The following is a 14,566-nucleotide window of genomic DNA, read 5'->3' as shown; positions in this document are numbered from 1 at the left end:
CCAATCCTCTTCTCCAGGCACATTTGCATTATTCATCTTTGGCTTCATCTGACTCCGTTTTCTAAAGAACTAGGAATGAGGCATTTTATTCATCAGTCAGCTCCTGCTCTCGTATAAGCACAGAAACAATCATTATATAAGATGGTATCAACAGAGAAGACAGATTTATATGGAAATAAGAGTAATACTTTCCAGACAGTACATAATTTATGTGCATTTTATGTCATTGCTATGGGTGAGGTCCCAATAGGAAAGAAAAACCATAAATGAAATCTCTTTGAAGTCTCAGTTATTTCTCCCAGGCGGCAATTAGATTAAATGGTGAGCAAACAGACTTTTCTGTGTGTCCTGAGAAAAAAAAAAAAAAAAGTGTTTTCAAAGAGATTTCCAACAATATTCTAAGCTTTTGTTTGGATTTTCCGAAACACAAAAGTTACATATTAAAATATGAAGTCAAGCATTTCTCATCAAATTCTTTCAAAACTAAATTATAGGATAATTTCATACTAAGAGAAAACACAATAACTAGACCGACAATGAAACTTTATTCACTGAATTTTGATTGATTTGATATAATTATTAAAAAATAGTAAAAAATTACAAAAAATGTTTGCCACACAATCAATAAAAAAGTCAAAGTGGCTTGGTTTTAATTTTAACTTTTACTATATGTCATAACTTGTCTAATTTAAGGAAAAAAGACTGTTGATTCCTACATGTTACATTAAATTGGCCAAAAGTGACTGTCAAGACATTTATATTGTTTCAAAAGATCTTTATTTCAAATAAATGCTGTTCTTATGAAGTTTCTATACATCAAACAAATACTGAAAATTGTACATTTCATACTGAAATGATTTCTGAAAGATCATTATTCACTGAAGACTAGAGTAATGACTGCTGAAAATTCAGCTTTGCCATCACAGGAATAAATTACACTTTAACCCTTTAACTGTCACTCCCATTTTTTAAAACAGACATAAAAATGCACTATCCAGACTTAAATTTATATAATTCATGAATGAAAATACTTTGTAATACGATTTTGATGTACATTTTCCATGGTAATGCAATGTCTGATTTTAAAATGCCTTTTAAAGGATGAATTTTGAGATTTAAAGTTTTGAACTGATATATAATTTCTTCCGATTTCTAAAATGTAATAGGGAAAAAGCCAACGAAGAAAGTCCTTTGTGACAAAGGTCAGAACTCATGTAGATTTTTTTAAGTTGCACTCTTGACATATATTAATCTATTACTTTTCCTACATCATTTCTATCACAAAAATATGGTAAAATATCTATTTAGGAGTCTTAGATCTTTCCAACGATGTATAGTTTGTCATGATTAGATTAGGATTTAATTGTAATATGGTGAAGTAAACTTAGGCGTCCCACTGGAGGGGACGGTGACAGTTAAAGGGTTAAAATATCTTAAAATAGAATTAATTTTAAACTGTAACAATATTTTACATTATTACTGTTTTTCCAGTATTTTTGGTCAAATAAATGCAGCCTTGGTGATCACAAGGATTGGAGCCTGTTGATATAAACTCGCAATTAGTAGTTATAAAGTCATAACTGCGTGATATAAACTCACAATGGGAGATATAAAGTCAGAATTACGAGATATAAACTCAAGATAAATTGCAAGATAAAAAACTCACCATTTTTTACAATAAAAACTTTTTTTCTCGCAAAATGCAAGTTTTTACCTTGCTTTCTATCTTTTTTTCTTGCAATTCTGACTTTTTCTTTGAATTGTGAGATATAAACTTGCAATTGCGAGTTATAAAGTCCAATTATGTTGGGGAAAAAAGACTGATATGTTCTCAAAATTGCAAGTTCATATCCGACTTAGTAACTCACAATTAATTGCTTGTTATAAATTATAAACTTGCAATTCTGATTAACAAAGTCACAATTGTGAGATATAAACTTGTAATTTTGAGAATTGTGTTTATATCTCACAATTCTGACTTTATTACAAACAACTGCAAGTTTATTTTTCACAATTCTAAGAAAAAAAAGATGTGAACTCGTAATTGAAAGAAAAAAAAGTCCGAATTGTGAGATAAAAAGACGCAATTACCTTTTTTGGTTTATTTTTTTGTTCAGTGACTGAATCGGGCTTCCATACATGACGTTTAAAACAAAAAAACAAACCAAAAAATTATCTTACCAACCCTTAACATTTGATCAGTACGGTTTAAGGTATGAAACTTTAGCTACAAAAGTTTCTCTGAGCCAAACTGAGAGAACAATCATAGAGAGCAAGGTCGAAATTATGCTGAATGTGAAAATAATCTCTAAAATGAATAGTAATACTTCGAAAACTCTGATCTATTTCAGCAAATACAGATAAAAATATTCTGTTCAACCGCAATTACTACGCAGATTAACATGAATCCGGTTTAAAAGGCCTTCGGAGGAGTATTTGGCGTGTGGTCTCTCAACACCCACAGAGTTCCAGATCAATGCTTTTGCTAGTCAACTGAAATTGATAAAAACAGATCCATTTTGTTTATGACGGCAGAAAAAGGAGAACGGCACTTCAATCAGAAAGACTATTAAAACCTGAGCACTCTGCCTGGTGTGAAATTCAGAGAGAGCGTCTGGAGCGTAAGAAGACAAGGCGAGTTGTTACAGGTTGCCGTGAAGGCACATTAGTATATTGTAGATAGCATAATCGGATTGCGGCATGGTAAATGAGATTAGATTGATCTCGCCGGATAATGACTGTGAGGTCCTGAGGTGTGCATGACATCCCTGTGAACAAATGCAACCGCACATGTTCGACTGACCTGTCAGAGAGAATAGGAATGCAATTTCTGTATAAAAAAAAAAAAAAAAAAAAAAAAAGGCTTTGCGTTTCCAGTTAAAACTCATTTTAACGACCTTGTCGGGTTGCATTTGCCCGCTTCATTCGATTTCCATTTGATTTAATCTGAATAAATCTCATTTGAGCCACGAATCTAAGGAGTGTTTAGCAAGGCACGTGGGAGAACAGATCTTTGGTGTGAATGTGCTGGAAAGGGGAATGTGCCGGAAGGTACACTCTTTGTCTCCACCACAGCCCCGAGGCTCTGTAGAGAACATGTGCTCTTCAAACAACGTTTGAACTTGGTAACCGTTGCCGTGTACGGCCAGGCTCAGAGACAAACCAGCAGAGGATGGATTAGAAAAGATGCTGGCTGCTATCAAGTCCTCATTATTACGACATCCTGTTAAGCTGGAATCCAAGTCTTTTCTCAATCAGTTTCAAAAATACCTTGCGGATATACTGGGATAGTTCACCCACAAATGAAAACTCTGTCATTCATTACTCACACTCATGTCGTTCCGAACCCGTAAGACTTTTGTTCATCTTCGGAACACAAATGAAGATATTTTTTGATGAAATCTGAGAGCTTTCTTACCCTGTATAGACAGCAACGCAACTGACACGTTCAAGGCCCAAAAAGGTAGTAAGGACTAGTGTTGTCATGATAGAAAAATTGCGACTTCAATACAATACCTGACAAAAAATATCTTGATACTACTACTGAACTGATACTATGACAAAAACTTAAAACAACAGGAGGTTTTATCTTTGTTATTAATAATAAGAACATAGATGCAAGTAACAAAGCAGACAAATACAATAAAACAAGACACAAATAAAATAAATAGGGCCCTATGAAATCCATTTTATTTCTTCCCAAATTCTGTTTTATTTTTTCCAAATTCCATTTTTTATTTTTCTGGATTCTGTTTTTCCATTTTAATTTTTCTAGACTAATTGGTTACACTAAAAAATATTAGACAAAAGGTATGTCTAATTCACTAAAAATATGAAACTAACAGTACACAATTTAACAGCAATTTAACAAAAAAATTTATTTTAAGGCCCTATGAAATACGTTATATTATTTTTATCAAATTGAATCTGTTTTTCATTCATTTTCTATAAATTTTAATAATCAAAGGCATGTCTAATTATTTTAATTATAATTAATTAGATTTTATAAAGAATTAATTTATTGTTGTATTATTATTATTTTATTTTTTGGAAACACTGTTGTGTATCTACAATTTTCTGGTAAGTAGATTGAGGTAAGTAATTCTTCTGGTAAATGTTCCTTAATTACTGTTTTAATAATATTTTTATTAGTAGTAATAGCACGGTTACAATAAGTAATATTTCTGTCAAGTTAAACCAAATTTTAATTCTGACGGGTCGCTGTAAAGACCTTAACATTTCTGTTTGTATAAGATATGACTTTTCTCAAAAGTAATGGTAAAATGCTCATGAAGCGAGAGTTCTAAAGATCATTTTTATGTATTCATGTACTCATATATTGGGGCGGCAGAGGCTAAAAACCCTGGCAAACATCAAGCATGCTTCAGTTTGTATGTAGTAAATGAAACCGCGCATTTGCGCCATTCATTCACACAGAGACGTGCAGAATATGCAAGATTCATATTTAAATAGGCAAATTCCATGACATTCCGTGTTATACAGTAAATTCCGTTTTTATGACCGGATCCCACGATTCCGTCCACGTTTTTACTCAGGAATTAACTCTTTACTCTTTTCAAAATCCATGCTTAAAGTACCAGTACTAGTATAATGTAAAATCGCAACTTTTTTTAAAACCAGGGTATCGCCTAACCTTTTTAATACCGGTATATTGTGCAACACTAATAAGGACATTGTTAAAATAGTCCATGTGACATGTTTCAACCGTAATGTTATGAAGCTATGAGAATACTTTTTGTGCGCATGGAAAACGAAAATACAGACTTTAACCATTTCTTCCGAGTCAGGATTTGACACACTTTTCTTACTACCTTTCTAGGCCTTGAATGTGGTAGCTGCGTTGCTGTTTATGCAGGGTCAGAAAGCTCTCAGATTTCTTTTCAAATATCCTAATCTGTCTTCTGAAGATAAACGAAGGTCTTATGGATTTGGAACGACATGAGGGTAAGTAATTAATGGCAGAATTTTCATTTTTGGGTGAATTATCCCTTTAACTCTTAAGAACATGTGTGTGTTTTTGTCTCATGTCTTACTGGTCAGTGGAGGAGATATATTTGCTAAATATTTGCTAAAAAAGCTCTTCTAAAATCAGTGTTGGGGGTAACGCATTGCAAGTAACGCAAGTTCTGTAATCAGATTACTTTTTTCAAGTAACTAGTAAAGTAACACATTACTTTTTAATTTACAAGAAAATATTTAAGTTACTTTTTCAAATAAGTAACGTGTGAACATGATGATCCTTTGTTCTAGACTAAATTTAAACATGCAAAAAAGCTGATGCAGTCTTCATCGAAACAAATTTAAACAGTGAAATGAAAACTCAGAATATGACGCAAACCTGCAATAATTAAATGTTAAATAACTCAAATATCCTTTATGTATTTAATCCCATTTTATTAACCAATGTCTTTGCTGCTGACCTTTGATGATCCAGTTCAACCATACTAATAATACAATGACTAGATAAACTAACATTATTTTTTTTTATTGCTGAAGAGTGTTTAACTTTCCTCTGCGTTGCACTGTACAGACGTGAAATTTACTTTTCCTTCAGCCTGAGGCTTATTCATTTCACTTTGGTGTGAAAGGGCTTTTACATTTGTTAAAAAAAAAATTTGTATTAAAAGTAAACAAGCAAGCCCTCTCCAGATTTTAAAAGTAATGCAAAAGTTGTGTAACGCATTACTTTCCATAAAAAGTAATTAAAAAAAACGTAATTAGTTACTTTTTTAGGAAGTAAGGGAATATTGTAATGCATTACTTTTAAAAGTAACTTTCCCCAACACTGTCAAAAATAAATGGCTTTCTTTTTGCATTTGTCATCATGGCACTAATAACACAAAATGAATATGTCAATCAGACTGCTACATTTAGGGTTCATATAAACAAAAATGTATTGGACTGTATTCATTCTAGAATTGTTTTGTTGGTCCATACCTTCATATCTGATGGCTACTCCTGTGTTGGTCCCGAAACCATCCGTCGTAAACTCCACAAAGAGATGTCTGGTGGAACTAACGATTCCCTCGTTTGGAAGGTACTCCACCTCGTATGAATCGTACAAAATCGGCGAATCAATGTGGTTGCCGTTTTTAATCAGAAACCTGCAGACATAAACAGAACGGAAGGGTTTAGTTCAGTTCAAAACAATGTATCTTTCAACAGGATCTGTTTGGCAGCAGATGTAACGTTTCTCTGATTTCTAGTACTGTCTTTTGGCAGTTTGCATAATAATTGCCTGATATGATTTTGAATAGCTGAGCAGCAAGTGACCTCATTAAAAGTCCATTTGTTAGCAAAGCCTGCAGAAAAAGCGGATACCGCTAATAAAAATAACTTAATCCCCCTCCTGAGGCCCTGGAGTGGGCTCTAATCGCTCTCTCCGCGCCTGCACGAGGGGATTTGATTATTCTAAATTATTTTAAAGGAGAGCAAGTGTCTGATCTCAGAAACTTTCATCCACTTTCACTCACGCACTCACAGCTGTTCCTATCATGCCTCGCTCTCGCCGTAGCAGATAATGCCCTGAAGAGCAGCGCCACATTTGGAGTGTGACGGCACTGTGAAGAGACACTCGGAGCTTCTCCAACTGTCTCTTTGAACATCAGATGACTAATTAGTGTATAATATCCGAGTACTGAGCGAGTCGACTGCGACGGACCTGTCGTCGTCTTCCGCGAGAGCCACCTTCTCGAAGTGCACGTGCAGCCGTTGACCCTCAGGGGCCTCCAGCACCCAATGGCAGGTCAGGTTGTTGCTGTAGTTGCCAGGGAAGCCAGGAGACACGATGCGGCCGAGAGTCGCGTTCTTCAGCATTCCTCCGCAGGACACTGTTCAAAGTACAAATGAAAATAGACAGTTGACACTGAGAGGAAAAAATGAGAATTAGAGGTCGAGGAAGCCCTCAGACTGCATTTTTAGGTGTGTATGACAAAACCCTTCTATATAGTGCATGACCACAATGACTAGACCTCTGTCCAAAACACAACAATGTAGCAATAATAGTAATATGGCATAAGCGAGTGCTGTTTTCACACATTGAAGAGATTTTCAGACACTCTCTTTGTACAAAAATGTCTGCTTACTTTGTATATAGGTAAAAAAAACAGTATATGAAATGAGTGGCATGTCTGAATTCATAGTATTTACAAGACAGTAGGCAAAAAAATATTTCCAGTTCTGAACGACAGTAAAACAACACAAATTGTTGTTGCAACACACGTGATGCTATAAGTCACATGACAGATGTAGTATGTTGGGTTCCAGAAGTTATTACTGCATACACTGTAAAAATATTTTTTTGAAGCTGTCAAGACAAATTGTATTTTAGTTTTAGTTTTTAACTTTAAAATTTCACATTCAATTAAATTTTGTGTTGAACAAACTTTGTTAACAGTCGCAAAGTTGCACTTTGCATTCATGATGGTTTTAGAAATTTAGATTTTTTTTTTCAACAAGTAAAAATGCCATGATAACTAAAAAGTATATACAGTATATACAAAAAGGTAAACATATTTTAATTACACCTTGAATACGAATTATTATATTTTAGGATTTTTTTTTTTAAGTTTTAATACATATAAATATTAATATAAATATAAATGATTAATACATTTAATAAAATAATTACAAATATTTCTGTTATATTTTTCAATATAATAGTTATTTTACAATAATAAAAATATTATGAAATATTAATAAAAAAAAAAAAAAACACTTTTTACACCTTAAACTAACCTTAAAAAGTTCATAAAAAGTTCAAATGTGACCCTGGACCACAAAACCAGTCATAAATAGCACAGGTATACTTGTAGCAATAGCCAACAATACACTGTATGGGTCAAAATGATCGATTTTTCTTTTATGCCAAAAATCATTAGGGTATTAAGATGTTCAATGAAGATATTTTGTAAATTTCATATTGTAAATATATCAACATGCATTGCTAAGAACTTTCAATATTTAGATTTTTTTGCACCCTCAGATTCTGGATTTTTATCATTTTTAGATATTTATTAATTTCTTCAGTGCTTGTTTACATGTTTTCTCCTGCATTATTCTTTATTTCCTTTTTTTGTAAGCTAGCATAATTTTTGCAATGGCATTCTCCAAGTACTTACCTGTTTTTTCCTTCTTTATCTGTCTGTGTTGCTTTGTTTGTTTAATAAAAATAGACTTTTTGCCCTTGACACATAGTCATGAGGGTCTGCAAGGGTCCTCTCTACGATATCATTTCCCATTTTAAACATTTCTTCTGCATGTTGGTCATACCACAAGACTTTAATAACAAGACTGTAATAAATGAAAAATAAAGAAGCAAACAAGCAAGCATTGTGATACAGCTGTGACACTCTAAAATCCAGGCCTCACAAAGACATAAAAGACCTTTTAATTCTTAAATGAAAACATGCTCATAATAAAAGTCAAACAGTGTAGCGTATGAATAGCCTTGTCTGTGTATTTCTGAAAAAATTAATAGATGCAGACAAAAATGTGCCACGTCATTGACTCAGGAACCTTCAGACCACAGCGATTTAAACAGAGAAGGACAGCAATAATAAACAGTTTTTCTTAAAGGCAGTGAAAAAAAAAAGAGCTTGTCGTCGTTGGAGGAGGAGGATACCTTCTGAGCTTGACGGCTGAAGGTTAGTCAGGCGGACAGAACATAATTAAAGTGGACCCAAAGCCCTGCTCCCTGGCAGCCTGCCCATGCTGATCAGTAATCAGACTCTGACAGTCTGGCCTGGCCCTGCATCAGCATGGCAGGGGCACACTTCTAAAACGGCACGTTTATGCTATTTCACTCCGAATCAATGGCGAGACCGAAAACCCCCAAGTCCTGCAGGCCGCGTCTGGCAGCCGCAGGCTAACAAAACCACCTCACGACACGCGCTACAGCCGTGCCTCCGAAGCGCTAAATGAGATCCTTCATCAAAACAGCCCTCCTTCAGGGAGCCCAGCCTTGTTTGCGATCGGAGATGTTGTTCTGTTTGTCATGCAAGAGAGAAGAGTTCCCCAGCTCTGGGATTCGGCTCTCCGAAGAGATCGAGGCGCAAAAAGTCCTTATTTATGCAGAAGAGGCCGGCCTGTCAATCACGCTGTCACACCGGGCTGCCTTGAGGGGGTACGGTTGTTAATATTCACTGCCTTGTAGCACAAACACTTCTGTTACCACCATACCAGCCAAAATCAATGATCAAGCTCCAATTAACTTAGAAGGAGGAGTGAGCAACCGCACAGGGAGTTTCTCCCCTGTCAAGTTAAATCACACCTGTGTGGACTAAATATTTACACAGGCTTGAGGTTTGTTTTTGAGCCCAAAGTATAGGGGCTGTGTCTAAATAACACGATGACTTGTGGGTGTATGTTTATGGTGAGACGCAGGAAAAAACGAAGGATAATTGCTAGTGAGCGAGTCCAGGGCGGCTTCACAATGATGCAAATCAGCAAGTGTGAGGAGGCTGTGTTTATGATCGGCAGGCGAAACCAAACATTTTCCTCACTTTGCGTCTATATGCAAATGAAAAAAGGTTCATTAAAAGCAGAAGATACTCTTTCATAGATTTTCCTGTACTTGTAAAGATAGCAGTGCTGCTTACTAGTGCTACTGCTTCATAATTGAATTTCTCAAGGGCAGAGATCAAGTACTGCAGATTTGGTAATTAACTGTCATTTAGCTGATGCTTTTGTTATAGTTCACTCAATACAGGGACTATCCCTCTGGAGTAACCTGCAATTAAGAGTCTAGCTGGTGAAAGGGCACATGTGACATGTTAGTTAGTCTCTACTTCAAGTTTACCGCAACCTGGAAGCAACCTCAACCTTTTATATTAGCAGCCATGATCCATTAGTATCAGGCTAAAGGAATCATCCAAGTTCATACAAGTGAAGCTCAATTGGGGAATAATGTCAATTAGCACACAAAATAATTTCACACACACAAAAAAAGCTCAAATCTTGGTTAGAAAAAGGCACTTAATGGAGGTAAATGATGCAATCATCATTCAGAGAGTTTAAAAGCAAAAATTTGAGGCTATTTTTTTTTTTTTTTGTTAAAGCACTTAATTTCTTCACAATTCTTTTAGGAAATGTATAAATTCAGCTGTAAAGTCTAAATTGTCATTTTAGAATTACTGGTCCAGCAATTTGTCACTAAAGTAATTACACTGGTTGGTAAAAACGCAGTAGATTTGTTCTGATTAGTCTGGTTTTCATTTTTAAAGGGGTCATCGGATGCCCATTTTTCACAAGTTGATATGATTCTTTAGGGTCTTAATGAAAAGTCTATAACACGCTTTGGTTCAAATTTCTCAATGGTAGTGTAAAAAACACCTTTTTTACCTTGCCAAAATCAGCTCTGCAAAAATCGTCCTGTTCTGGGAGATGTTGCTTTAAATGTTGAAGGTGGATCATGAATGATTCGCACGAACATAGGATGCAAGACACGGACATATGTAGATCGGGAGGCGCATTCCCTTCACAAACAAACGCAATCCACTGCATCTTCAGCAGCTCATATGTCGGGAGTAAATGACGACCACTATGTTCATTATTACATCCAACAACAGAACACCTCAATCGAATAGGAGCCATTCTTGTCTACGTCCCTGTTCCGGCATCGAAACAATGATGATCGGACTGTTACAGCTCATTTAAGGCGGGTCTAAGGTAAGACGGCTGTGTCAACCTATGTGTTGATGCAATTTCAACAGGAACAGGAAGACAGGGCGGGACATATAAAGTAACCCCGCCCCCTTTTTAAATAGCAAATAGCGTTTCATTTATATTAAAGCTTGGATCAGAGCCATTGAGCTTGATAAAGCAGCATTTGACAGCTTATAACAACCACAATTTAATAGATTACCACTTTAGATTCAACATGAAACTGTTACTAAAGCAAAACAGTGATTATAAAGATTCTGAGGATTTGAGGTTTGAAAATTGCATCACTTATGTTGTGTGTTATCTTTTCCACTCCTTTGTCTGATTGTTTCTCCTCCTAATCTCATCCATATCGCTATAAAATATAGCATCCTGTCTAGAATTCAAATAGGTCCGATACGTTTTTTGGTCTGTGCCGACTCACGTATATGATCTGCATCATATTTCTGGACCGGAGGAAACTTCTTTCGCCCAGTGGAAAGCATATTTACACTGTCTTGATTGGTCCCTATCCCCTATATCAGAGGTTCTCAACTCCAGTCCTCATATGTTTCAGAATCTGACACACTCAGTTCAGTTCATGGATCTTTCTCCTAACAAGCTAATGATCTGAATCAGGTGCGTTAAATGTGGGAGACATACAAAATGTGCAGAGCAGTAGGCCTCGAGCACTACGTGCCATTTACCATACAGAAAATACTAGTGATTTTAGCTGCAGCTTCATCGTTAGGGGGGCGGGACTTTTCAGATTCTAGAGAGCATTCGATTGGACAGAAAGTTTGATGAGAAGCTGAAGTGCAGGGTGATGTCATAAAATATTTAATCCACATCGGCGGAAGTGAGAGACTGTAAGTTTTGAATACTTATATCTTCTAAATGTTAATTTTGTCATTGTATTGGCGTATAGATAACCTTAAGGCTAACATATTCATACTAAAAAACAAAAAACATTAATATGTAAGTAATGTGGCAATAAACAGTGATTTGCACTGATTATTGTCTGGTGATGTTTACTTCTAGCAAGTGCCTTTTTATAAAATAAAATAATAAAATAATAAAATAAAATAAAATAAAATAAAATAAAATAAAATAAAATAAAATAAAATACCTTGGTAACATTGTGGTAACAGTTTTTGGGGTTTTTGAATGAATGCACAATATATACAAAATATTTGGTACTCACCAAGACAGCGTGGCACTTTGCCGCTCCAGTAGGGTGTGGTGGCATTGCGGCACGTGAGGGTGGAGGGACCCTGGAGTTGGTACCCATTGAAGCAGTAGAAATAGGCCTCTCCCCCTGCATGCAGGCTGGTAACCGACACATCCCCATATGCTGGTCTATCAGGGAAGTTGCAACTTAACACAAATGCTGTAATGGACAGAAAACGAATAACTGATTAGGCAAATGATTAAAACTGCAGCACGCCACACCACACTTATTTAAACGAATGTCTGAAGCTGCTCTAAAACTATCATTAGACTGAGACTAAGGTCTGTGGGGAGTATGAATATTGCATTACAGTGACTCCCACTTATTTCAAGAAGACTTATTATCTTAACAAACTCCATCTGTCTTTCGTTCTCTCAGTTTAATATGGTCTCCGAGGGTCTGTCCCCAATGCATGTCCTCTCTCCACGTCCTCCAGACCGCAGGCGACCTTTTCTGTGTGAAAGGGACATCTCGAAGATGACAAATAAACCCGAACCCTGAACATTGTCTGTTTTCACAGCCGGAATGGGCCTGCTGGGATGCGTGGAGACAATCATTAGCTGCCTAAGATGATAGATTAGACTCACATTTGGTCTAATGGTCGCAATAGAGCAAAACCTTCTGTACCTCTGAGACTAGCGCAGATTCTTCATCATTTTTAACTGGACGCACTTTCCGTTTTGACTTTTACACAGAGTCTCGCAAAAGTCTGGTCTACATTGCAACTTATTTTGGCCCACTTAGACTGTCTGAATAACATATAAAATGACCAATGGCAATGTTTCATTTTGTTTCTATGTGTCATTTTGCAAATGATGCTCCAATAATAAATCTACATTAAAGGTGACATATCATGAAAATCTGACTTTTTCTGTGTTTTAGTGATATAATCGGATCACCGGTGCATGTACCAACCCATGAACATGAAAAAACAAAACAACAACAAAAAAACAATACACTAAAAGCCTTTTTCGGAAGATTGTGAAAAAACAAGCTGATTAGATTTCACTCCCCCTGTGATGTAGAAAGGGGATCTTATTATAATATCACTGCCTCTTAATCTTCAATTTTCCTCCCAGAGTGCCGCCACTATGTTTTCGCAAGCGACAACGATGTACCAGTTCTAAGACCACGGCAAAAGTTTGAGCAAAACACGCTAATTGCTTTGCCTTTGGCTGCACAGATGAGCACAGAACACACTTTCCAGCCTCAGAAAACACAAGAAAACTGTGCATTTATTGATTTATTTACTGTATATTATACTGCTGCCACACAGATCTAATATAAACATGCAATTTCTTTCCCAGCTGTTTATCTTCACAGAAATAATCAACTGTTTTTGTAACTTGTGTGTTTTTTAAGTTAGTTTAAGTTAGTTTAAATGCAATAAGACATGAAAAAGAATTAGTTTAGTACCCCTTACGAAAATGAACCATGGTTTTACTTAGAAAAAAAAAAAAACATGGTTACTATAGTTAAACCATGGTAACCACAAATTGACTACAGGCTTGCTACACTAACCATAGTTTAACTATTTGGTATTTGTAGTAAAACTATGGTTATACAAATGGTAATCAATGCACCAAAAAACATGGTTACTGCACTTTTACTATAATAAAACCATGGTTAATTTTTGTATGGGACATACAGTGTGACAGCCACTTTCTGTGCGTGTGCTTCGGATGTGAAGTTTAAACTAATATGGTTTAAAACGCATGATTTCAGCGCGATAGACACGATAGTCAAAACCAAACAGATGTTTTTTTTTGGCAGAATATCTGAGGTATGAGCTGTAAAGTCACAGCCCTTTTCAGGAAAAGGGGGCGGGGAGCAGCAGCTCATTTGCATTTAAAGAGACATGCACGAAAACAGCGTGTTCCACTCAAACTAGCCATTTTCAAAATGCTATAATAAATTATCTGTGAGGTATTTTAAACTGAAACTTCACAGACACATTCTGGGGACACCTGAGACTTCTATTACATCTTGACATAATAGGTCTCCTTTAAATGTGTTTAAGTAATCTTAGTTACAAGTGTGGACCAAATAAAACTTCCTGAAAAGGCCTCTTACATAAGCTTTGGTATTCTGGATAGGGCTGTGAAGTGAGGCTTTATTGACTATTGTCTTGCCTGGCTCTCGGCACTAAACCAGACTGTCAATAGTTTCTCAAGCAATGTCCACAAAAGCCTTTTCACCATTTATCGCTGCTGGCCTGTGAGTCGTCTTTCACCTTTTCAAAGCACCTGAAGAAGGTCTTGGACTTCTATTTAATAAACATTTGTGAGCTACAACAGTGCAGGAATTTCCAATTTTACCTTCTTCCTATGAAAATCAACAAGCCCCGATGCAGTGAATACTAAAGACATGAAAGACAGATATTTTTCTTTGAAATGAAGGAGGTCAAAATTCAAGGCCAGAGTGAATTCAATTGCAAGTCATGTACAGAACGGTGTCTGCATACGAAGGAGGTTTTGATAAGCAAGTGACCGTCTTTTCCTTCATCACAGAAGCTCCACACAGCCTCCGCAGGAGGCCCCGCAAGGCGGTAAATCCAGGTTAGACCGCAAGTGCCCATCGAGCTAAGAACTGCTTTCCCAACACCAATTTTTTCGTCTCCTCCTACCCATCCTCCTTGGAGAATGTTTTTGCAATTTATGACAGGAATTTCAG

General features: G+C 36.1%; 1 protein-coding gene across 2 annotated transcripts in view; it reads right to left on the bottom strand.

The window, feature by feature from the left end:
* The window catches only part of sez6b (seizure related 6 homolog b), a 238,284-nt gene that overhangs the window by 36,103 nt on the left and 187,615 nt on the right, over nucleotides 1–14,566 (bottom strand). For both annotated transcript variants that reach the window (XM_051129430.1, XM_051129431.1), the window contains exons 5-7: nucleotides 11,867–12,052; nucleotides 6,683–6,851; nucleotides 5,959–6,125 (exon numbers count right to left, since the gene is read on the bottom strand). In XM_051129430.1, the coding sequence (XP_050985387.1) occupies nucleotides 5,959–6,125; nucleotides 6,683–6,851; nucleotides 11,867–12,052 (522 nt within the window). The remainder of the gene's footprint in view (nucleotides 1–5,958; nucleotides 6,126–6,682; nucleotides 6,852–11,866; nucleotides 12,053–14,566) is intronic.

Source organism: Labeo rohita, chromosome 15, assembly GCF_022985175.1.
Source record: "Labeo rohita strain BAU-BD-2019 chromosome 15, IGBB_LRoh.1.0, whole genome shotgun sequence".
Taxonomy (NCBI): Eukaryota; Metazoa; Chordata; class Actinopteri; order Cypriniformes; family Cyprinidae; genus Labeo; species Labeo rohita.
The sequence above is the reverse complement of the archived record's forward strand: the minus strand, read 5'-3'. Positions and strand labels throughout refer to the sequence as shown.